Raw genomic sequence first — 27,418 nt, forward strand, 5'->3', positions numbered from 1 at the left:
ATGTCATAGCAATGTAGAAGGGCCACAAGAAAAGAAAAAGATAGAAAGAATATAAATTTATGTCTGGCTTAACTTGGACACATTTTCAACTGAACAGTTTGAACCTACAGCCTCATAATTTTCATGCTCTTGAAAAAGACACTTGTAAAATTATTTTCTTGCTACTTTTCCAAGCTCTGGTTCAGAAAATTACTACCCTTTTGATGTGAAGGCTGATGTAACTAATTATAGCTAGGAAGACACAATTCCTCCTTTAATAATAAAGAAATAGCAATCTTTCACCTAGAATATAGCGCAGTGTCTGGATCCGAAGCATGAAAGATTAAATCAGTAAGCTTTGAAATTCTATTATATTCAGGGAGACAGTGTCTCTGAGGACAATAATATTGACAATAGAAGGAGGTTTCTTCAAGAGCATTTCAACCTATTAGCAGACTGTGGCATAGTGAAAAGAATGTCAGGCTGAAGGCAAGGAGACAGGCATTCCTATCAGGCTCGTTTAATTATCAGCTGAGTATTTAGGTCAAACTAGTCAACTTCTCTAGTTTCACAATAATTCACTGCCTACTTTCGACCACCTATTCACGGTAGAGGGAGGATAGGAGGAACAGAAAGGGAAGACTGGGGAGAGAAAGAGGGAGATGGATGAGAGAGAGAGGAAGAGATGGTGGTAAAGGGAAGGAAGACTGAAAGGGAGACTTGGAAGGAGGAAGAGGGTGAGAGAGGCCTTTTGTATATATTAGTGGTTCTTCACTTGAACGGGAATCAGAATAAGCGGAAGGGCTTTTTAAAACACAGACTGATGGTTCTCGTCCCCAGAGTTTTTAATGCAGACTGTCTGGGGTGGGGCATGTGAGTTTGCGTATCTCAAAAGTTCCCAGGTGACGTCAGTGCTGCTGGTCTGGGGACCACACCTTGAGAACAGTTATAGGCCTCCATCTATATGGAATCTTACCAAGAAAAGAACAGGTGTCATTCAGTTTGCTCCTTACATTATTAAGAAAATATGTCTCAATAACCATATTTCTAAAAGTCATTATTCTTTCTATGTGCTGTGTTATTTTGTTTTAAGACAGTGAACTTCTCCTACCTATTCCTATGATAGAATCATTATTACTTATATTTGTGCTATGATTAAATGGATTTATTTTATATGTCACTACATATCAGAGGTGCAAAAAAAAACAGAAACAAGAAAGCAGTGCACATTTATGCTGATGGGGTAGTGACAGAAAAATGGGCATTCTCATTCATTGCTGGTGCAAGTATGATTTGCCCCAGTTGTTTCAGAATATCTTTTGGTGCTATATGAAAAAAGCCTTACTAACTCAACAGCTAAAGGTACCATTGCACCCACAATTAATAACAGTAATTGAGCACTTACTCTGTGCCAGACATTTGACTAAGCGCTTTATTTTACATGTGTTACAATATTTAATTCTCCCAATAGCCCTAAGAGAAATAAAGGATCCCACTGTGCTTTTTCTTGGACAGATCAATTTTTTATTCACTTGTGCAGACACTATTTTAAAAGAGACATTGACACACAGAAGAAAGATGTGTGTATACATATATATGTATATGTGTATATATATATGTATATATATATGTGTATATATATATATGTGTATATATATATATGTATATATATACATATATATGTATGCCCACACACACACACACACACACACACACACACATATATATATTCAGAAGAGAGTAGAAAGGTACATTCTCTATTTCACCCATCTCAGGATGCTTAGGAAGACAGTCTGAACTTATTTTTTCCTGCTCCAGATGAATATCCATGAAAATAGTTCTAAATCTCGCTATGTCCAAAAAGAGGTTGAAGTCATAAAAGGCATTTCCCCTAATTCTGCCAAAAATTTGTCCTTGGTAGAATATCAAGAAGCAATAAGCAAACTTATATTCAGTATCCTCGGGGAATTGGTTCCAAGACCCCGGTGGATACCAAAATCCAAGAATGCTCAAGTCCCTTATATAAAATGGCATAGTACAGTCAGATGTGGAACCCACGGATATGAAAGCCTGACTGTAATGCCTTTTCTGAGTTTTCAAGGACAAGTATTTAATGATCTGATCTTTAACCTCTAAAACCTCTTATTCCAAAAAAGTAAATAGTAGCTCTATTTGGAAATGCAATTCTCAACTTCTGTGGGAAAAGATCCCCAATTTTATTGTTTCATAATCCACAGAGGAAGACTAGCTGTGTTTTTCACAATTATAGGTGAGTCTCTTCATAGATCTCTGGGAATAAACTTCATCTACTCTTTCTCAAAAACTATAGTATCTTCTTTTATGAAGTAATTGCTTCATTTCTCCCTGCTATAATCTAGGGAAATTTTATTGCCAAAAGACAGCTCTCAAGTCATTTTGACTTGTAATATACATCTCCCATCTTTTCTTTATAACATGTGTTTGCCAAACAATGTAAAATATATTAGCAACAGAACTTTAAATTGTTACCTGTTGTTACCTGTTAAATTGTTGTTACCTTTGTTACCTGTGTTACAGGTAACACAGGTAACAAAGTGTATTGTAAAGGATGGTAATGAGGAGTCTGAGGTTCTAATATCTTGTTTTTATTTCTACTCTATCTCTGCTTCTAAACAGCTGAGCAACCTTGTAAAGATCACTTCACCTTTGTGCATCTCATTTTTCTCATATGTAAAATGAGAGCATTAGATGAGGTAACCTCTAAAATCTACTCAAGCTCTCCAAATATATGATTTATTCTGATAAACTGTCTATGGTCCTGGGATGGTTTCTGGTTAAAAGACATCCCATATTTCTTAGTTCAGAAATATGCTTTTAAATACAGTTTGTGCATGAGTTCTAACAAGAAGATGTTATATTCTCTGGTAGAATAAAATTAATAAGCTGTTTTTATATCACTCTTTTAGATCCAAACATTTCAACTACACATAAAACATTTAAGACCCTTTGTAATATCATGCTTAGTGTATTAATTAATATTATTTAAAGTGCATAGAATATGCAATAATTCATTTTATTACAGTAATAATATAGCTAGATAAGTTGTTAGAGAGAACTGGTTTGAACATATAGGAAGTCTTCACTAGTGATACTGGTTATTGCAGGTAAATTAACTAGGTAAATAGTTCTCTGTATTATATACATCATATATATAAATATATAAGATAGAAAGAATCTAATACCAACATGTCGAAATACTAGCTTGTGTGTAGTTCGTTCTAACTTCTAACAAGTAAATTAAAGCCATATTTAGCGATGAAACAAGTAATGCAGGAATACGGAAATTATACATACAATTCTAGCAAACATGCATTTTAGTAAGAAATAGTCATCTAGTTACCTGTTTCAGTTTGCCATGTTCCCTTATTCAAGTAAGCACTGGGGAGGTTATGCAAAATATGATGGCAGCACAATTTCTGTCATTTTTGTTGATTAATTAATATACTTTCAATTTATAGTCTCTATTTGAATCTTAGCTTATACAAATGCTGCCTTTATGTGCAAAACTCAAGCAAAATTTCTAAGTTGGAAAACTCATATTCTATCGCCAGCAAAGATAACATTGGAATAATATAATTTCAGAGGTTGCCAAATTTTATTCCTCTGAAGAAACTGAGCTGCCATGGAATTGGAGCCAACATGGTGGCAGTTTTTGTAGTTCTTGTTTATAAAGAAAGTAAGTGATTCCAGGATTTAATAATTGGCAGAAATCATTCTAACATTTCATTAAGCTCAGAAACAACTACGGCAGCAGAAAAAAACCCTTTAAAGCCTGTTTAAGCTTTTGGATGGTAATGCACCCCCAAAATAAGGAGCTCTTTGGTAAATGTGGCGGGAGAAACTCAATGTTCATTTGATGACTAATACTGCTTCATTGCTTTACTAAGCAGATAATAATGCAGTGGCTGTAGCATTTTTATGTTTACTGCTCAGAAGCAGATATTTCCAGATCTTGCCTAGAAGTGAAAGAGTGGCATCAATCACGTAAAAATGGGAATGTTTATAATAACAATACTTGCCTCAGAAGCTTGCTGTAAGGATTCAATGAGTTAATTAATATAAAACACAAGAGCATTGGCTCCGTAGTTAATACTATAGAAGCTTAAGTTATTGTTTGTTATGTGTTATTGTGTGATTGTTATATGCAATTCTTCATGTCCAATGGAGATATTTCTTCAGATTCTTATTGGCTATCCAAGGGGACATTATAACTTTTGTGGGGCCTTCCTCCCTTAAAAAATTAAAAATGATATTTTACAACTGTGTTGGTATAAATATGAATACATTAATATTAAATATTAAAAATTTTTTACCTAAAAGTTCATTTTTTCCTGTTACTTTAAAAGTAAGTAAACCATTCTCATGGACCCTCAAAAAGTAATGTGGGCCATAGAAACTGTGCTTAATGTGAAGTTCACTTGTGGATATCAGAAGCTTAGTGAACTTGGAGTATACCGGGGAGAATAGTTCTTAGTTGTTAAGTTCCTGGATGATAATGAAGACTTTCATTTAACCATAATTAATCTGTTTTGTTAAATTTGTGAGAATATTTCACAATGCATCAGTCACTATACAAATAACTTAATCAAAAAGAAAATATAATCTTAGCATATGTTCACCACTCAGTGTTTTTTTTTTCTGAGTAATATCCATGTTCATTATATATTTTAAAGATAAACAATATGCTTCAGATAATTTCAAAATGAAAACAACCTATACCAGTATTCTTAAATAGCAATCCAAATGCTCTTAGTTATTCTCTAAGTCTTTCTGCCAATTCAGCATCAGAATGCAAATCCAGTACTCAAGGATATTATATGAATTTATGATTCCTTGTTGTGGAAGCACCATTTAGTTATTTTACTTGTTGGTTGTGAGGAGTTCATTATGAGTTTTATCACTTGCCTCTTATTTTCTGGACAAAATACAATGGAATTATAAAATTATAAATGTCCTACTAACATGCATTAGTCCATTCTAAGTTAATTCAATCTAGTGAAGTGAATCTTTTCCAAACTGTTCTAAAAGAAGTTTGTCACTTATCAAGTATATCTTTATTAGGGCCTGGGACCACTAATGTTTCCCTCAATGGGACCAACCCCTTTTACTGTGGATCTTTCTTAATGCCAACTTTGCTGCAACAGAGAACCAGTTCTGGATTTTCATTTGCAGAGCTTTGTATATATCATAGTTCTAGTATGTGCCAAAATAATTGTCTCTTTCTACAATAAGGCAGGAAAGTCATCTATTGACTGTCAATACTTCAGCATTAATCTTCAAAAGGAAATCTTACTACTGGAACCTAAATGTTTCATCTCTTCTGTCAAAAACCCCTGGATGAGCTACCTCACAGGGAGACGTGGTCATATCAGGCCTGGAATTGCCTATGGAAACTACTACGAAATCTCTCGAAAGACATCTAATATAAGGACTTTGCCCGCTTTTTTCCTTTTCTTCTTCTTACTGTATGGAATGCAGATGTGATATCTAGAGCTCAATTAACCACCTTGACCGTAAGGTAGAAGCCATGTGTTGAACTTGGTAGAGAACCTGATAAAAGAAGCCTGTGTCTCTGATGAAGAAATGGCCAAAACAGCTCTGGAATACTGAATTCACTTATTTAAGAAATAAAGAAATGTCTCTCTTGTTTAAGCCATTTTAATTTCAGGTTTTCTGTTACTCATAGCTAAATCTAAGTCTAAACTACATTAAGTGTGGTGTTTAAAAATGAGTGAATATTAATGAAATAACAAGATAGTGAAAACCTCAGATATTCAGGAGAATTTTCTCATGCAAGTTTATCTCTCTCTCTCTCTCTCTCACACACACACACACACACACACACACACACAGAAGGACAAAAGTGTAAAAGCTATGACAGTCTCCTTATCAAACTCTTAACTCACTGATTGTAACTCATTTATTTACTTTTGTTTATGAATGGCATTTGCCTATTTCTTTTACTGACAGTACAAAGTATTACTAAGAAAACAAGATGAAACAGAACCAAACAGTAATAACAAGTAAGGCTAAACGATATATGTTGCATTAACCAGTGAATCTGTCCTCAACCTTTTTACTTGGATCAAGAGCCAGTAGCCATATCAGACATAGCTTAAGAGCTATACTTTCTAATAGCAGTGCTCAATTATTATTACTGTGCATAAGCAGAATAAAACTGGATCTTAATCCTCTGTGTGTTTTCTCCAAGATTAGGTTTTGAGAGAAACATTCCCTACTTTGCTCTGACATATATTGTTTTGAATTCATCAAAGCAGAAATGAAAAGAAATGCTTAAATCAACATCCTTCTCTCAGAAAACTTTTTTGTGCTGGTTCTCAACACTTATTTTTAGAGTTTATTAGCAGGAGCACCAGAAATGTATGGCTGGATAAGGAAGTACTCTCAATCATCCATCATCTGAATCACATTGAATATTCAATTTAAAATCACAAACTCATCAATCACTAAATAGCTAGACTGAAAAGTATCAGTGGCCAGAAAGTTTTAGTCAGTGGACTGGTATAGTTCATATTTCCAGTTGTTCTCAATGTGAAAACTTATTTTTGTTTTCTACAACATCGTAGCACAGTGGCATGGTAGAGGTGTTCCAGTTAAATGAGTTTCCCTTTTTGGTGATTGTTCTAATTTTACAATAAAATTACCTAGGGAGAAGACAGTCCTTGTAGAAGCCTGTGACACCTGTGTATAAAGACCTTTTTACGATGTGCTTGCCTTTCTAAATTAATACCTCAATTATACATCTTTAGTAATACAAAAGTTTACTAGCCACACAGTTAAAATATAGTAACTAGAATTGCTCTACACGACAAGGTGTACTAGCCACGTGCGACTTATTAAATTTTAAATAATTAATATTAAATAATATTAAAAATGCAATTCCTCAGTCACCCTAGCCACATTGCATGTGCTCAACAGACACACTTGGATAGTGGCTACTCTTTTGAATTAAAAAGATATAGAACATTTCCACCATCACAGAAAGTTCTACTGGACAACACTGAACTAGATTTTCGTGTATCAACACACTTTGAAAGAGTATTAATTTAAAAATGTTTACTCAACAGAACAAATTTAGAAAATACAAAAAGAAAAATGTCCAAAAGATTTCAGTTAGAGGCCAGGAGGCTTGAAACTCCATGAGAAATGATAGCTATTCATAAACTAGCCATGACTAGAAATGTTTAAAAAAATAAAGTTTCTGAAAAATAAGATTAATGCAGAGAAGCTATTTAAAAATAACCTGATTTAAAAGAGGCATCATGGAAATATAAATGTCAAGTAAGAGCGTTCAACTAATAAAAACAATGGAATCAGTCTCCTTATCATATCAAAGTTATAATTCTTTAAAAACCAATAGCTTAAAAAATTCTTAGAAAATAATTGCTAACTGGATGGAAGGTTTAGTGTTTGGGAATTCTAATTGTTCTTTCTTGGCTCTTTGTAATGATGTCTCTTTTCCAGCTCTGGCTCTGGTTTCTTCTAACCTAGCCAGAAGATCCAAAGACTACTTCAAATGTTTGATTCTTCATTTCTCTAAGTATTGGAAAACTGCTTCTCTCAGGAACTATGTATAGTACAGTATCGCATTTAAAGTATTCTTCCAGGGCTTCCCTGGTGGCGCAGTGGTTGAGAATCTGCCTGCCAATGCAGGCGACACGGGTTCGAGCCCTGGTCTGGGAAGATCCCACATGTCGCGGAGCAACTAGGCCCGTGAGCCACAACTACTGAGCCTGCGCGTCTGGAGCCTGTGCTCCGCAACAAGAGAGGCCGCGACAGTGAGAGGCCCGCGCACCGCGATGAAGAGTGGCCCCGCTTGCCGCAACTAGAGAAAGCCCTCGCACAGAAACGAAGACCCAACACAGCCATAAATAAATAAATTTTTTAAAAAAAGTATTCTTCCAAATTTATATGATGAGCACCACCCAGATAATTAGGATGACTATAAAGAATTCACTCAGACTACTTCACTATGGACTAAAAGAGGCTTTTTCAAAAAAATAATTAATATTCCCATATGATCACACTAAAGGCACATACTCAGTTCTGCTTTTCTAAAAGTGAAGGATAATATGGAGCTAGTTATTAGGATGAAGTGTTTCTCAGGAGAATTACCTGAAATCAGGAATCCACTTTTAAGAGATTAAATTGAAACAGAGATTTCCTTTCTCCACAGTCCTAGGAATTAAACTTGATGAGATCCAGCACTTTGAAACTTTTTGAAAATTTTGTGGGACAAAAGTCACCACATTTGAAGTATGACCTCAAACACTTCAGATGGAAGAAAACAGTTTGTTTTAAACACAGCTTTCAAGAATTGGAAGAAATATCAACTTCAGATGCAACACTTACACTTCTTAATACTGTACACGAATACCATCCTGACCTGCCAAAAGAATACTGAATGACTATAGATAAATTATCCAGCCCTAGAAGAGTTATGCCAACCTTTTCAATGTGTGAAAAACAGAATTCAGTCTTTAGTACTGCACATTAAAAAGAAGTCCAATTGTTTTAGGTTATACTTGAGTATTCAGTGTATACCTCAAAAATTTCCATGAACTCTCAATGTAGGGAGTCCAGCCCAATTGTTGTGAATTCTTCCTTGGGGAGCAGTTTATAGCCACTCTAAAGCATTGAGAGTATCCCGACCCAAAAGTCAAGACTGTATAAAGGTGCTTGCTAGCAGGGATTTTGGAGTCAGGATGCCTGCACTTGAATCCTAACTTTCCCACATTTGGACTCTTGAGTTTGTACTAACTCATCTGCAAAATATTGATAGAAATTGCAAATTTCTATAAAGTTATGGTACGACAAAAACTAGAGGATCCGTGTAAAACCATTAGCACAATTACTAATACATAGTAAATACTGAACACATAATATCTAATATTTGTATTACTGCTAAAATACCCTACTTAGACCTTTGCTTTTGTTATTCCCTCCATCTGGAATGATCTTCCTATTCTCATCCTCATTTCTTTTAAGAGCCCATACTCAACCTTAAATAGTTCATTCAAGACTCACTATCAGCAAGCCCTCTATGAGACTCCCAGCTAGATAAGGTGTCCCTCTCCAAGGCTCCTATAATTCCCTGGCATAACTTTATTACTGTACCCTTCACATTGTAATGTGCGTGTGTGTGTGAGTGTGTGTGTGTGTGTGTGTGTGTGTATTGTGAAAGAGAGAGACTACACTACGGCATATGCCTTCAAGGCAGAAACTATGCCTCATTCATCTTTGTAACCCTAACACTTAGCAGCAAGAGCATGCCCAGAGTAGGCATTCAAATATTTGCTGAATAAATGAAAGAATAGAATCTTGATATTTTCTAATAGCTACTGAAACAGAACATTTTAATATTCTTGCAGCTAAAGCTGAACTAAACTGATGTTTTATTGAGTTTGCTTCCTTGTTTTCAATATGAATTCTTAGTGCTACATATTGAAAATCATTATCACCAAGCTGAGATAATTTCTCTTTATAAACAGTATACTGCATATTTTAATCAAAACCAACATAAAAATCAGCAAAATAATGTATTCAATGCCCAGAGTGTTAGATCAAATTAAGTTAGATACAGTTCCTGACCTCTAAAAGTTTTTAATAGAAGAGAGAAAGTACAAGATAAATAAACATAGATGCCTCTCAAATATATTTTGTATGTATGTATGTGTAACTATCTATGTACATAGCTACAATATACATAACAGAAATGTAGAGAAGTTAAATGCATAATAACAGGCCATAGTGTTTACCTAACAAGCATATTTTCCTTGGAAATCTTCACCACATTAATGATTTTTATAAATTTTTCATCATAGGAATGGCTTTCAGTCAAGTCCTAATTAATTTTTAGTAAACTATGAAACCATTCTAAGATGCTCATTATAACCTAAATGTATGTTGTCTCTAAATTTTAAGTTACATGAAAATGCCTTTATAAATATATACTTTGTAATCATACCTTTTTATTTTTTAAGGCACTAATAATCTAGTGATTTTATAAATGAGAGATAACGTAATAAGTTACTTCCAGGAAGAAAAAAGAGATTAAGATTGTTGAAAATATTGTTTGTCCATTTATCAAGTGTAAGCTGACATCATTTTCTGACTTAATATATGTTCATTACCGCTGACATAACATACTAATAAGCAAGTCAGATGAGAGTCTACAACTAACTTCTTGTAGCCAATATAAAGTCTATTTCTAAAGTAGTGACACAATCAATCCTCTGCTGTACTGAATGTATATTTTATCCAGTCATGTATCATTTCAAAGATGCTTGGATAACTTCAAACAGAAGATGTTAGAAAACATCCTAGAGGTTTTGTTCCCTCTGCAATAAGATAAAATAAACAAGGCTCCACAACCTGCCCACCTTTTCACTAAACTATTTTAGAATGACTGTGTTAAGGATTGTGTTTCGTCTTGAGTGACTTCAATTAGGAATGGTGCAAATCACAAACAACACCTGCTAGAACAGTCTATTATAATAGTCTTTGTAAATACACTTCAAGAGCAGGAAATCTAGTTTTGTCATTGCTGGTCTTGACACACTTTGAACCAAGCCTTTTTCTACAGCATTTCTGCCTCTAGAAAAGCAGTTTACAGTCCTACTACTAGTTACTTGACAAATATAAGTAATTTCTAGACTTATGTGTTTCTGAGGATAGTGTACATGTTTTGGAGACAGAACTAATCAGTTCTTTCTAAGTCACATTTTGTTTACCTGTGAAATAAAAGTAAAGCCTATATGGCAGAATCACATGTTATAAGAAACAATGTATGTAAAGCAGAGCTTAGTGTAGTGCCTGACCCAGGGTAATTACTCATTAAATGAGAGCTTCTGTCATAATGATGATGATCATCATCATCATCTCCATTTTTTATGTCATGGAATTAATCTGATCAAATAAGGAGGAACAGGAAAGCTGCATGTCTGACCCTTTTCCTCTCTCCATCCCAGTTGTCTTAATAGGCTCATTATTAATGATCTTCCTAGGGAGTGATGGGAAAAATCATCAGAAACCTGAATGAACCTCAGCCTCTGGTCAAACAGAACCAGACTAGCCCGTGGGTGCTAGAACAATTCAATTAGGATTTTTAATATACTCTCTCCTTCTCTTCTCCCTTCCCTACTGGATTTTAAATGTCTGTTTGCACTGGGTAGATGCTTTCAGGTACAATGATATGGATAAACACTTCCATTGATGAGAAGGACTCCTATATAGCTTTTCCAGAAGAACATTGTCTATTGTGTGTTCTGTTTCATTTTTATAATACAATTAAACAGACGCATGGAGAAATCTGAGCCATGTAGCTAGGTAACATTCAAACAATGCATTTTTATTAGCTCACAGAATGAAATTTAGCAAGGATTTAAAAAATCTGATAGAATTTATGCTCAAGTAGTAAACAGTATAAGGAAAGAGAAGAAAGAAAGGTTTTATAGCACTTCAAGTAAAAAGACCTGTTATTTTACCACAAGATTGATAGAAGTCATTGCATTTAGGCCCTATTCAGAGATACACAGTATTAGTGTCACTGTAGGTCATGACCTCAATGTACTTTCTTCCAGTCAGATCAACTTCAGATATCTGAGATCAAGGCAATGAGGGGAGTCCAGAAATCACACTACATGACAAAGTTTGAATGACTTAAGAAAGTCACCCCAGCAGAGAAAAGCCTAAGGAGGGACATGATATCTCTCTTCAAGTACAGCCCCGGAAAAGATGTGAAAGAGAAAACATATTCTGTTCAGTCTCTAAAACCTAATCTGGATAAATGGGTGATAGAGAAAGGTGTTCCATGTCAGCTCAATTTTTTAAAACTTGATAAAAACGTGAATTGTGCTGCCTTAAACTTCCAATTACACAGAATATTAAAAAAAGTTCATAGAAGGCCATATAAATATAGAGAATATATTAGAAAGAGGAGCTTTCAACTGGTAGAAGTTTGAGCCAGGTGATCTACAAGGAGTTTTTAGTTTCAAGATTCTATGATTCTAAGAATATAAAGAACTACTGTTTGAAAAATCTCACTTAAATGTCTATATCTGTGAACATGTTACTGAATTTATGTAAGTCTCATGGAATATGATGGCTTAAACAAATAACATGAAATCAAATGGGATTTGGATACCGCTGCAAATAAGTAAAAGTTAATTAGAACAAAGGGAGCAAAAGAACTAAGAAAATTGAGAGGTAATATTTAAATTAATTGCTTTCTTATCATAGAAATGGGTCTTTCAAAATATAGAACACTTAAAAGACATTTAATATATTTCAGTGTACTTATCTCTGAATCAACATATTTATATTAAAGAGCAAATATTATAATATTTTCAATGGTAATACTAAACTATTTATAAATTGATGTTTATTAAACATCAATTGATGTTATAAATTATTAAATGATGGCATCATTTAAAACTACAATGGATATAGGCAATCTTAAACCATTTGGAAAAAAGCAAATACCAATTATATTTTACCAACAGAAAAATTAAGAGAAAACCAACAGCTACAGAAACCAACTCAAAAGTTAGCTTTCATGCATCCTAGCCATTCTTTCCTATTTACTAGGACAGGCCTCAAAGGAGGAAAGGAGGCTGTGATAGGAGAATAACCCTGTTCAAATATCCTTGTAATTTCATATGCTCCACAGTCTCTAACATGACTACAAGAATTGATGGTTGACTCTTGTTCTTTCCAACCCAGGCAAACAATCACTCATTTCAGAGCATTAAAAAGTTCCTCACACATCTTATACAGTGCAAACACAAATATATCTTTAAACTGCATCCAGGCTCTGTAGAGAGCCAGTGAGAAGAGCCAGGATTTAAAATTCCAGTTCTGCATAGAAATTATTCTCTCATACTTATATCTTTTCTTCATAGTGCCAAGCATATATTGTCTGGCACATAGGGATAGTCAATAAATTGAGTTAAATGAAATCTGGATTCTATGTTTATTTGCTACCTTTTGCATATGACTGTGCATTTGTTTTTCTGTTTTTCTGGGCATCATATTTTTTTCTGTTAAACAGTAATGTTCCAGCATGTTCAACTGAATGCAACAGCTGATGTACATCAATTTCATAGATTATTAATAAATACCAATGCTAAGGTGATGGTGAGAGACAGTTACAGAGAACAATATTATAGAGAGGTAAAGTCATATGTCATGTATCACAGATTATTTAGGGTGCTCAAGTGTTAAGACCATAAAACAAGATTCAAATGTCATCTAATTCAATCTCTATTCCATCCTCCTGCTAGAATTGTTTCTCTAATTTCACAAATATGAATAGAATTTTTTTGCATTCAGAAAGACATTTTTAATTTACTTTCATTTATTCCAAGGATATTTATTGATCACTTATGAGGGTCAAAACACATGAGAAAAGCAAAAATACAAATATGAGGACAAATATAACTTATAAGTGAAGGGACTATTATTTGTGTTACAATAATTACTTTCAAATTCATTCAGGGCAGAATTTATTAAGATTTAAAACGTGACAAGTGATTCCAGATTTTTGTTCAGTCAACATTCGACAGATATTTGAGTGCCAAAGGAATCTATGCACTGTGCCCAGAATACACTCTGCATTTTTCTGCCACTGAGACTGCTTATGCCAGGTAAGGAAACCCTCCTCTATGCCCCACCATGGCTGACATCACTAATTGGCCATGCCATCCATTACTGGTGACCCTAGACATGCCTGAAAATTCGTCTCATCAGTCACACAGGAAACATCTAAATTCTAATGGAGTTAGCATACAAGAAAAAAAAATATACATATACACTTCCATAGCTCTTAGTATATGGGATAGTGAGTAATGTGCTAGCTAGACAATAGTCTATGTCTAATGGTTTTGCATTAGATTTGGAAATATTCTCTAAATGGCCATTTCTTATGCTGATTGTCTATAAAAAGCCAAGGCCATAACATTTCCTGATGGCATAAATCTGGAAACTTTTGTTGAAGCTCAGAAGAATGGCCCAGGATAGATATGTATAGCTATGAGCCAACAGCACAGGGATGAGAGAAATAATACAGAAATATAGAGGATTTCTTCAGAAGGTTAAGGAAGGTGAATAAGGATTTGGAGAACAGTTTTACAGAGGAATAAAATCAGCATGTCAAAACTCTAGACATTTATTTCATGTGTAATGTTTTAATGTATGTTGAGCTGAAGACTTTGCATCTGTGGGAATTTTATTTCTGTATGCAGATATTTGTGTGTCAGAGAATGTGTGTAGCTGAGAGAGAAGTACCTAGAAAGTATTATGAGTGATATAAGTACCTAAAGTGGGTTGGACACTTAACTCTACAGTAAAAAGGAAAAAAGAAAAATCTTTATTCAGCATCCATGATCCACAAAGCAATGTTCTAGGCATTGTTATAAAACCTGCAGGGGAGATTTCAACTAAAGTCTGAGGTTCTTTGAAGAGAGAACTTTTGTCAGCGGGCATATTAAGGCACCTTAAACACAACAAGGCTACAGGTAGAGCATTTTAGATCCATGGATTGTTTTTCTTAATTGGTTCCTAGGGATACTGCAAATAAACAGAATACAATATGAGCTTAGAAACAAATTATTAAAAATAAATTGCATGTGTAGCTCTTGAATAAAACAGATTTTTCTAAATCAACTAAAACAAAAGTGAACAAAAATTATAGATCCAATTAAAATATATTCTGGATTAAAAATTTTAAATCCATTTTTTAAAAGATTTCAGATTTCAATAGCAGGTCAGAACTTTGAAGCACGGTGCGAGTGGTATTTGGCTGATGTTTCTGTCTGGCTCCAATCTTTGGTAGAAGCCTAAGGTTCCTTTACTGGGATACCTGATCAGGATCATGAATTTTTGTTGAATATTCTCTGATATTCTCCTAGAAGAACTTCATATCCAAATTCAGACTTGTTTCTCAAACATGTTCTATTGTTTTTGGTTCCAGCTTCCTAACTTAACTAAAAGAATTTGCTTGATTTTTTTAAACAACAGTTCTAGCTGTTTGAACTAAAACATGTTTCTAATAATTATTTAACTTACTTTCATTGATCATTCTTGACAATGGGAATGAAAATGTGCCAAAGCAAGAAGGACAGCCCATGCATGGTATGAAAAAATATCACTGCTATGTCTACGGAGGTGGTGCCTGCCAGCAAGTATGGGCCCAATAAATCTAGACTCTTCCTTGCCCTATTATAAGTCAGATTATCTCCTTATACACACATTCATTCATTCATTCATATTCTCCCTCCCTCTCCTTCCCTCCTTCCCTTTTTCTCTCTCCCCACATATATTTTGTTCAGCAAAAGTGGCATTACAGAGGGTTGATAAGACTGTCTTTCCTATTTATCTGACTTGGAATAAACCTGCATCATCTAACTAATCTCACTTCAAACCAAGATTTCGAAATGTCATGGCAGGTCTCTTGATCTTGACACTAAGAGACATTTAAGTTTCCATGAGATTACATTTATCAGGACTTTTATGATTGAATCATAACTTTTGACCAAAAGTTTCCTCCCTTTACCAAAGTTAATAACCAGAAATCCTGTAACCACAGCTAATCAGACAGCATCCTCCAAGGCAGGAAGTGAATTTCAATTCCTGGCCATAGGAATCTTCAATCAACCTTTCCCAAGACCCTTCTCTTTGCACCTAGACCTCATGGGAAAAGGTTCATTACATACTTCCCTATATTTACCAGGAAAGACTATGAAGTCATTTTGGACAGGCTAGCAGCCATGAAAAGCCAATTAAAAAGCTCAACATCAAATCAGCCATTCTGTGGATTTTTACACAAAACTTCCCTTATGCTCAATTATAATCTAAGAATGCACTAGTAATTTGTTTTCTATCTTTAGGTCCTCCACAGTTGAAATCCCTAACATGTGATTAAAAATTTTCCTCTTTGAAAAGTAAATCCTTTTGAATCAATTTTCTGCTTATATAGAAAAAAAAAAAAGAGGAAAAAGAGAAAAAAAATATACTCTAAGAAAATTCTGGTGTCATGAGATTTAGATTGACTTTACACTGGGTGCTGTCTTGGCTTCTCATAAGCTCTTCCTTAACTCGCAGACCCCGATCTAAGACCCCATATTCCTTATGTTCATTATGATCAGTTGGCCAGTTAGCTTCTGCCCCCACTGAGGAAAGCTCAGCCCACCTATGCCTGACAGTTTAGGAAATCAGTAAGTTTAAAAGCTCACAATCCCAAACTCCCAAAAGGAAGCAGTTGTATCATCTTTATTCTAGTTGCTCTGCAAAACAGTATTACTAATATCCATTATCCACAACACCTTGTTCCTTGGCACAAGATAGGATAGGGCTTTTGCAAAATAGAATCCGTTTATCACCTACACTGAAGATTATTGAGTTTCTATCTATCTTCCTACATATATATTCATTAGGTAATATTAAAAACTAGCACTTTTGCTACTTCGTCTAGATCATTGTTTTGGTTTTGGTTTTGGTTTTTCTTCATCTCCAGCTCTAGTTTTTATTGTCCGCTCACAGGTCTCTCTTAATGCAAATTCCACAGCCCAAATCCCAGCCAGAAGGAATGACAAATAATTAAGGACAAAAGATGAAAATAATAATTCACATGAGACTATATGATGAACTTTGCATACTTATGAATATATGCCAACTATTTGTTAGCAAGGAAATGGAATAAAGCTCTTCAGACCAATGAAAAGTTAGTTTTCTCTTAAGAAAGAAAGGTGGAATATGTATATAATGCATAAGGGATGTCGAGTACTTGCCATAGGAGGCCAGTACAATAAACAAGTACCAAAGTGTCATTTTTCAGTGTTCCCTTATTTACAGACAAATTACAAAATTATATAGAAATTAAACCCACTTGCATATTAGAAATGCACTTCAATTCACCCATGGATCCAAGAGTCATTGTTTTAAACAGTGTATTTTAACGTCCTTTCAAAATATTACCAGCTCAAGGTCAAAAATATTCCCAGAGTAGAATACTAGAGCTATCCTCAACATACATTCTTCCAGATCACTGGAAATTTTAAGAATCACTGGTTCTTAAAATTCTATGAGAGAAGTGAAAGTGCAGTTTTCATGGTTCCCTCCTCCAGACATTATTTCAATTGTTTTAGGTGACTGCTAAGGATCTACATTTTTGTAAGTGTCCCAGGTGGTCCTAATTCTGATGGTCTTCCATCCACACTAAGCAACATCACCCAGAATTTTCTAAACTCTACAAATGAATCTTGTAATACAGAAACTATATCCCATCCTTACCACGCTCGCAACTCTCTAATGTCTCCCTATTATGTCTCAAATGAAACCAAAGATCTTTACTATGGTCTGCAATGTCCTACATCATCTCATCCCTTTCAGACAGTATTTGCTCCTAAGCCCCTCCCCTGCTTTACTTCAATTACAGTGGCCTTAGGGAGAATACACCTTGCGGTCTTGGTACTTCTTTTCTCTCTTCTTCTAAACTCTCCATCCAGATATTCACAGGACTCCCTTCATCCCTTCAGAAAGCCATCAGCTCAAATATTCCCCTAGGAAAGGCTTGGTCTGTCCCCTATACAAAATAGCACATTTTTTCTTACCCTGACTTATTTTATTAATAGCACCCATCACTGCCTGGAATTATATATCTGTGTTCACTTTCTGCCTCTCCTACTAGAATACACAGTTCTTAAGGTCTGGAAGTGGGCAGTTATGCTTACTGCCGTGGTCAGTGACAGGTAGTAAGTGATCAACAAAGGTCTGTTAAATGGAATTGAACGCGATGAGTCACATTTTGATTTCCTGAGAGCATAAGTTACTGGTAAGACTTTGGGTTTCCCAAAGCACTATTATTGGTATTCTTAAAAGTGAGGAAAGTGAGGAAGATGGAAGAATCAGGCCCACATAAGAGCAAAAAAGACAAGACCTTCTACTTTTAGAACAAAACCTTCCCATTCTATCTGACATTATTTCAACTGTCTTCCTACTCTTACGTTATTTTTTTCTCATTATTAACTTCTGATAACTCACTCCTTATTCTCCGCACACTTTTTATGATTATGATCTTCTTTACATAACAGACTTGTCAAAACTTCCAATGCAAAATGGATTGCACCATGCCAGGATATGTATCTACATGTATATTTACATTTTGTAAAACTGCCTTTTAATCGCTTAGAATGAACAGAGAATACATTTCTTCCTGAACAGAGAATACATTTATCTCATGTGTCATTTACAGACAATAGTTCTCTATTTTTAAACAATTCCATTCTATGCATAAATGAGTGCACCTGAATAAAGGAAAAAAGTGCCAATTTGTGTTTACTGGGTAAGAAAGAGAACACCTTTCTAGTGACTGTCACCCAGGTATCTTTTTGACCCATGTGTCGCTTGGGCTACTCATATTTAGATAGGGGACTGAACTTGAAAGAGAAGGCAGTATATTTCTGTGCAGATTCACTTACATTATAACATATCTCCATATGCTTCCCAGAGGTACCTGCAATTTACCCAGCCTTCACCAGAAAGCAAACTGATTAAGGAAATAGCCATCGACAGCCATTAATTCTAACCTTTGCAGAGAAGAATAAGTTACAGCGCTCCCTAGTTAAAAGAGAAAAATAAAAAGGATGGATTGTAGTACATTCAAAGACAAAGTGTTCAAATAAAAAAAAAAACTTGAAATTTGTTAACATTGAACAAAGCATGTGATTAGATGAGTCGATTCTTGCTAATGTTGAGATGGCACTGGTCCAGGGCTAAGGAGCTCTCCATGGTGTGCGTGTATCATCTCACAGCATGATCGGCGACACAGTAACCAGGTAATAAGTCTCCAAAAGGTATAGACCCAAACCTCAAAAGCCTTTCAATGTAGATAGGCAGGCAAGAAGTAAAACCATAAATTATATAAAAAATAGCACTTACTAATGTCAAGTGTAATTCCAACTATAGAAGATGTAGGCTTGGGAGGTTGAGAAGGCTTCATGGACAAGGTCAGTGTAAAGGCTGGCTTTCAAAGGAGAAAACTAAAGGGCAAAAAAATCCAATGGAATCTACTAATGCAAGGAGATATGCAAATGTACACAGAAATGTAGAGACGGTGTTTCACCCTGGGTTTCTTTTCAATACCAGATCATACCCCACACCGTCAAATCTAGCTGCTGAAGTTAGTGGGAGAACAATGCCTATTTCTATATATATACTCAGGCTCGGAAAACAATATAAGACATATGGAGAGTAGGGAAAAAAAAGAGTGAAATCATTCTTACAGCTCTGCAGGAAGAATCATACCTCCTTTTCAGGGAAAGTTGTTTTCACCTTTCCCCTTCTTTCCATGAAAGAGAAGTTAAATTGTACAGTTTTTAACAATCTACAGGCCAACTCCTTTATAGATATTTCAGACAAAATAACTGATGTATTTTCTTCTCCATCAGGCCAGGTAAAATTTCACCATTAAGTAGTTTTCCCCCAAATGGCCTAAGAGTTCACCAGATGAGAAACACAGGATTGCGTTATATCAACTGGGCACCTCATGATAAACTCCAGTACTATATGAATAAATGCAGAGCTAGCAGTGATACTGAGGGATGTGGAAAGAGTGAGTCACAGAGAGTAGAACTAGGAGAGAAATGCATTAAAATAATAGAATAAAGAACATATTTATTCCTTTCTTAACCCTGAGCGCCCGCAGTAACCCCCAGCTAATTATTACTGCACATTTCTAGATAATGTTTTAAGGTCTTCAGGGGAAAAAAAGAGTAAAAAATTGCAATTTCAAAAAGTACTACTGATATTTAATTGTGTAACTATGAGCAGGCCAAAAACAATCGTGTATGTGTAAAATGATGGATTTTAAATAGACAACAGCTAAGTTTCCTTCCACCAGTAATTCAGAAATTAGGGAATAAGAAATTTGAACTTCATTAACTCATTTTCAAAGATGAGTATAATTGGGAGGAAAGTTTAGACAAATATAAAATACATGATATCAGAATTAAATGAAGTAATTATACAAATAAAATATATATAAGACCAAGTCTATCTGTACTCTAAAGGGAAATCCTGAAAAGAAAAAAAAAATCCTAACAGACCCACTGAAAATTAGAAACCGGTCCCTTTTCTAGGATGCCGTGCCAAGAGAACACATCTCATCTCTTCCTGACATACCTCTGTCTTTCAACCAAGCAAATGCTTATAGAAAAAGACATAGAAAGCTGGGTGAATACACACTTTCAAAAAATACATATGTCACGTCAAATATTATCTCTAATTCAAATGGTGACTAAAACAAAATGAAGACACTTAAGATTTGGTTCCCTGTAATGCTAAAAGAGGAATACATATCACATTTTCTACATCTCTTTAAAAGTTCATTTTCAGCTCTCATCAATTAACACGCTCTATAAAGAACTTTGTAAAAAATGTAGTATAGTATGTCAAAATAAAAATGGATGTTACTCATAGTATGGCTCTTCACCCAAAAGATAAATTTTGGTCCCCCCGCTGCCCCCCAGCCCGGCACCTTGTGAAGATGTATTTGATTAACACTTTAGCAATATTCATGCATAGATGCTGGCACAGGAAAAACTATAATTCCACCCACTTTCAGTATTGCTGGGTAAACCAGAAGTCTCTACATAAATGATTCCACAAGATACACTCCCAACATTTCCTAAAGCTATGTAGTCAGGATAGTGACGAATAGAAGGAAGATATTTCAAAGTTTCTTCTTCTTTTTAATAATATATACTTCATAACATGCACTATATAAAATATATAACATATACAACACAGTTAATATATGTATATGTTGTATGGGATATATAGCATATTTGTATGTTATATGAAATAGAACATATATGACATACATATGACATATTTTATATAAATATATAATCCCCCTACAATTATGCCATTCTAAAAAGAGGAATTTTCCTCATACATTGTTAGGAAAATTACAATAAAAGTATTTTGCTTTTTTGTTTCTTAAAATAGCAATTTACGAATTATATTAAAATTAAAATATTATAGATTTAGTTTTGATAGTCTTATAAATAGACAACTACACTAAGTTTTCTAGGAGCATAGTTGTAATTCTACCATATTTGTTTCTGATGAATGTACACTATAAATGAAATTTTTGTTTTCCCAGGTTTGCAGGGAAACAAGAATGCAGGTATTGCCTAAAATAATAGCTCCCCAAATATTTAATGTGCCACCTGGTACCTCTTCTAATTCACAAGTCATAAGCCTAAGGTTCAATGGTAAACTGAAGCTAAATATATGTTTGTAAAATCGTTTTTGATTACGGGTGAACATTTGGAAATTTCCTAAATTTGACACCATTTAAGTACTACCACCTAAATGAAAAATAACAACAGGATGTTACTGCCCAGAGGTCATTAAGACAAAAGAGGAGTTCCAGGTTCTTATTCTCCCAAGGCAGTTTAAGGTAGTAACTAGAGGTTACATTGCAGAAAAGAGGGAGGCGGGGAGTAAAAGGGTAATCAGGGCCCAGTGCAGGTCAAGTATGCTCAGAAAGAAAGGATTGAATGGAGGAAGAAATATACAGGGCCACCCAATTTAAACATTGTTTTAAAAAAACCTTTCTGACATTCTTTCATTGATTTTTAAAATTGTGCTCTTGATGTTTCATACTTTACTTAATAGGAAATGGGTAGGCTTCAAATTATATTTTAAAGCATTCACTTTACTAGCAAATCAAATAATTACTTATGTAATGAGCATGGTTAAAATATGGAATAATGATATATTTGCTATTTCAGGGAGCACAGAAATGATTAGATGAATACACAGTAGACCCACTCACTTCTTCAGACCGAAAAACCAACTGAATATTGTCTAAAATGACCTGAGAGGTAGCAGGTAATTCTGCCAGTCCTGAACTACAAAATTCTTGGCTCTTTCTTTTCACGTAGATAATGTTTGTATGAGCTGGAACTTTCAAAAACCACTGTCTACGACTGCATTTTCACTTCTATTATCATTAATTGATGAATATTAGCTCCATTGAAAATAACAGCCACATAAAAAAAGTTCATTGACTGTAATGGGAAATTCCTGGTTATCTATCAGACACGGATTGATTTTAGCTTCAACTACTGAGTATTTTCCAAAAAGTTTGTATCTTACACTTCATCGTATAAGACTACAGTGTAAAAAATAAATTCAAGCAATGGCTTTTGTTAATACTTTCTATTCTTAAATAAAGCTGTTGAGTCACAATGCAACCAAAGTTAAGACACCAAAAAGGCAGGATTTTTTTAAAAAATCTATTTTTTCAGAAAAGTGTAATACATTTAAAATAATTTTGATGAGAAACAGAAGACATTTTTTGAGAAAACTTTGCTATATTATAAAGCATATGTTTTGTTAAATGTTCATATATATTCTCCAATAAATGGGTTGTATCTTGATTGCAACAACATTTCTACATCTTTAAAGCATGACTGCTATATTACCAGGATCATTAATTACCTTAATTTCCTGAAAATTAAAATTTTCATCTATAGTGGAACTTAAGTTTTAGAAGTAACTCCCATTTTGCTTCCAAGTTCTGAGAAAGTGTGTGTATTTAATTTTTCTTACATACTAACATTCAGAACACGTGAACTAAAACCATTTCATAGATTTTACTCAGGTACTGTGATTTAGTTTCTTAATTCATTTCAAAAAGTAGATGCTTCTAAGCATTTTATTTATATAATAAAAATTGTCATCAGTGGTTAACAATTCCTCATCTTTTCCTGAAAACAAAACTAAATTTCAAAATAAAATAAAAATTTGAAAGTCATTTCAGAAAACAAGTTTTAAAATAATACTAACTTCTCAAGTCTAGAATAGAAATTTCTAGCCAGATGAAATTAGCATCTCATCAACATTCATTATAATAATACTTAAATTCAATCAGATAGAGGGTATATAGTATTAAAATGACTTACTGATACTTCATGAAAAACACTGTCACAGACACCTAATTTTTTAAAATATATTTCCTTTTAATACTTCTTCTTTCATTTCCTCTTAACATAGAGTCCTCTTTTTATTCATAGGTACTTCTAATTTGAAGTCCTGATAGTGATTTACACTATCCAACTGTCCTTAATAAAGACTTCAAATGACATAAAGACAACAAGACACAAACCTCTTGGTTACAACTAAGCACCTGCACTGCTAAGGTATTCTGCATCTTCTTCAAAATGTGTCACAAAATTACCAACAGGATAAAAGGGAAATATAAGCAGTAGGTTATAGAATTTTCACTGATTCATTTTTGAAAATCCACCAGTAGGCCTTCAAAAATATGTGAGACTAAATCAAAATCATAAGGCATTATATTTTACTTTAACATAATTTCTTGACTTAGCCCAAAATTCTTCACATATAAAATATTCCATTAGTTAGCCATAGGACAACATGAGAATTCTGTTCAACACAATATGTCTAATAAAATTAAGTTGACTTTAACCACGTTGTCATTTAAAGAAGGCAATTAAATTAGGCTGAAACACAAAATTTTAAAAGCAGCCTTGGGAATAACTTTTTTTCTTACAGCCATTACCAAATCCTATTGAACTGATTAACTATGCAAGAAAAGCAGCATAAAGCTGAAGAAAGGGCAGTAACATCACTACTTGGCTTATCTAAGAACTCATAAAAGTAAAAGGCTCTTACCATTTTATTTTACTATATACTCTAATATATAAATGCTGCTACTTTTCTGCAGTTTTTACATTATTAATAATGTCATATCTTTCTTCAATCATCTAAAAATCTTAATTCTAGCTTAAATTTTGTCCCTTTGGTGGCAAAACACCATTACCACCAAATAAAATAATGAAGAAAAGAATTCTAAAAGGAAATTAGGGCCCAAAATTCTCTAATGCAACCAGCCCTTGGTGACCATCAATCTCATCAGATACTGCTCTGCCCTCTATGTGTATTTAATGAATATGGGCCCATTGCCTGATGGGATCTGTAGTTTCTTAAAAAAAGTGTGGATAAGAGTCATTTGCTTCTTTATTTGAAACTATGAACGTAGAAACAAATATGTTGCAAATATCATTCCACTGCATTTTGTAGAGTTGATCAGTTTCAGCCCTGATATTCTAAAACACTGCATAACTTATCAGCCATAATGAAAATGCATATATATGAATATGTGCATACATATTACAAAATCCTTTGATAATATCTATAATCTATGTCTTAAAATGCTGTAAAATGAGAATTATGGTTCTTAGAGGGAAAACGCATGCCAGAAGTATTCATATGAAAATAATACTTCAAATATACATGGAAACTTTTCAGTTCAATACACTGAAGCACTTTCTAGGCATTTCAATATACAGTGTGTATTTTCATACCTTTACTTGGACACAAATTTTGCGTTTTTCATTGTCATTATATTTTTATGTATTCATACATATAATATTGATGATCTTTATATTCAGGAATTCCTAAATTTCTTTCTGTATCACTTTCAGGCATCAATACTTAACACTGGCCAGCAACTCCCTAAATACTTCAATCACTATATCATACTCATGTCATAGATCTAAAGAGTTCTTCAAAACCATTTAGATAATATTTTCCTGAACCCATTTAAGAAAGAGAAAGATTATTTGCTCTGAATAAGTATATAACTTTAAGGGGTGCACAACCACCACATACATATTCCACCTCCACCCCACTTCCCTTGATGGCACCTACCCTAGTGTTGTCATGGTGACGATGGTGTACCAGAAGGCAGCAGGGATGCTGGTGAACTTGCTGGCGGAAGACCCCTTCTCTGCGTAGAACATAACCGTAGCGAAGATGATGATAGCCATGGTGAGCGAGAAGAGCAAGAAGCCCAATTCAGAGGCACAACTCTTCAGTGTGTACCCCAGGATGCGCAGGCCTTGAGAGTGGCGGGAAAACTTAAAGATCCGGAAGACCCGGAAGACGCGGAGTGTGACAAAGGCTCCACTGACATCCTCATTGTCTGTCATCACCAGCCCAATGTAATAAGGCAGGATGGCCACCACGTCGATGATACTCATGACGCTACGCACAAAACGGTAACGACTAGGAGCTGCTGCCAGGCGAAGCAAGTACTCAACGGTGAAGATCATGACGCAGGCTGTATCCAAGCAAAAGAAGGCCACGGCGTACCGCTCCCCACAGGGCAGTTCTTTAATGTGACCTGGGCTGGACCCACATGGCACTGTTTCTACCACATTAGCGATGACTGAGACGGCAATGAAGAACCCGGTAACATAGTAGAACACCAGGGCCATTGTGCTGGTGTGAGGGTTCTCAAAAGCCCGCCAGACCCTCTGCCGAGCCGTCATAGTGGGCAGCGCGCTCTCGCCGTTGTTGTCGGTATCAGCATCGTCCTGAAGACGCTCCGCGTTCTCTCGCCGGCGATCCTTGTACTCCTCGTAACAGCAGTCGCCAATAATTTCTGGGATGAGGCCAAAGAAGGCTAATTCTTCATCATAAGCGGAGATGCACTCATGGCGAGGGTAGTGGAGTTTCCCAGTGCGGTAGAAATTCAGGATGTGGCGGAAGATATCTGGGTCACGGTCAAAAAAATACTGCTGAGTCTCTGGATGGTAGAAAAAGTCCCTCTCCGAACTGCCCAGCAGAGTGTCTGGGTACCGTTCCAGGGTGTCCTGCCATGTCTGGAAACGAGTGCCACTCACATTCAGCACAATTAGAGCATCCTGAGTCCTTTTCCTCTCCTGCCTCGGGGGAGCTGGCATGGGCCCCGAGGCCACAGGCATCCAGCCAATGGCCGCTGCCCTTGCAAAGGGCAGCCACGCTGCTACCCCCGCCGCCATGGTTCCTTCAAGTGCAGGCCAGAAGGGCAATGGAGTCTCTACAATGGGTCACTCAGAGTAGCCACAATCACCCACTTCCCCCGTCAAACAACTACTACTGAGAAACGTGGTCCAGAGGTATCAGCCTTATTCCAAGGTAGGGCTCCTGGTGAAGTCACAGTTCTCAGAAGGGCAAGTTTCCCTCAAAGACAAGGTATTTGGAGTAAAGAGGGGGAAAATACAATGTCCTAACAATCACACCCCACAAAACCTAACCAAACCTCTTCCTGCAGTCGGACCAGGCTAGCCCTGGCACAAATAAGTACACAGGTGACTTTAGATGCCGCAATTTCTTCAAACAGGTGTCTTTGATTTCTCCCTTAACACAGTCTGGAGTATGTGTCGTGTAGGATAGAGGAGACGAAGGACAGACACTCAGTGGTATTCTTTTGAAGAATTAGGGAACCCTTCCACCTTCCCTTTCAGCTCTTTCAAACCCTCCCTTTCCAAGTGGCCCTTCCCGCCAAAGGAATCTCAAGAAGGAGACCTGTTGTTGTAGCTTCCGAGGTGCGGTCACAGCCGCTGCCCCACGTCTCTTTGGGAGTCCGGTCGCCACCTCTACTCCTCGGGACGTATTTGTAGAGACGGAAGTGCTGTGCGTTGGACGCGGCTAGAGGGCATTAATATAGATCCTCCCCACCACGTCTACGAGCACCCGCCGTGTCTGCCAAAAGCATTTGCCCAATTTCCCCTTCACTCTCTTGTCAAGTTCACCTCAGGTGCAGTGTGACAGTTACAGAGCCAGGGAGCTGGCCGCCGCCACTGCAGCCGCGGAGGCAACATCTGCTTCCGCGCAGAACGCGCCTCGGCCGCGGTACATACCTGGCGAAGTGCGCGCCGGGGCTGAGTTGCGGAGACTTTCTCCTCGCGGTGCACCCGGAACGGGAAAAGCTGAGGAAGCAGCTCGCGAGCAGCCGAATCCGATGCGCCGAGGAAGCATAAATAAAGCTCAAGCGAGCTCTTCTTCCCCTTCCCCCATTCCTCCGTGCCTCCCTCCTCCTTTTCACCTTCCAAAAGCCAGGCGCAGGCGAGCCGAGCAGCAGCAACAAGTTCAAAAGGTGCGGGGGAGTCGAGAACGGAGGGGACTAGCTCCTGCCAACTTACTGCGCCGCGGCGGTTGCCGGGGCCCGAGCGGCGCGGTGCGGCGCGGCGGGGCGGCGGGGCTGCGGGGCGGCCGGGCGGGCGGCGGCGGCGGCGGCGGCGCGGCGGGGCCCGGGTCGGCGCGGGCAAACGCCGGAGCGCGGAGGCAAGAGGCGCTCGGCAGCGCGGGGGCGCGGGAGGGCTGCTCGCTGCTTCCCCGCCAGTGGGTGGTCCTGCATCTCCCCGGGCTCCCCGCTCCGCTCTTGCTCGTGCGATCAATAAATAAGGAGAAAATAAATAAATAACCGCGCGCACGCCCCGCCACGCAGGTTATGCAAGGCGTCTCCTGCCTTTCCCTCGACTTGACCTTTCTCCGCCCCCGCCCCCTCGGGCTCCTCTCG

General features: G+C 36.4%; 1 protein-coding gene across 1 annotated transcript in view; it reads right to left on the reverse strand.

Moving 5' to 3' along the window:
• The window catches only part of KCND2 (potassium voltage-gated channel subfamily D member 2), a 476,238-nt gene extending 450,336 nt beyond the window's left edge, over nucleotides 1–25,902 (reverse strand). The window contains exon 1 of the mRNA XM_059932675.1: nucleotides 24,784–25,902. Coding sequence (XP_059788658.1) covers nucleotides 24,784–25,898 — 1,115 coding nt within the window. The 5' untranslated portion in view covers nucleotides 25,899–25,902. The remainder of the gene's footprint in view (nucleotides 1–24,783) is intronic.
• Nucleotides 25,903–27,418: the final 1,516 nt, after the last annotated feature.

The sequence above is a fragment of the Balaenoptera ricei genome, chromosome 9 (assembly GCF_028023285.1).
Source record: "Balaenoptera ricei isolate mBalRic1 chromosome 9, mBalRic1.hap2, whole genome shotgun sequence".
NCBI lineage: Eukaryota > Metazoa > Chordata > Mammalia > Artiodactyla > Balaenopteridae > Balaenoptera > Balaenoptera ricei.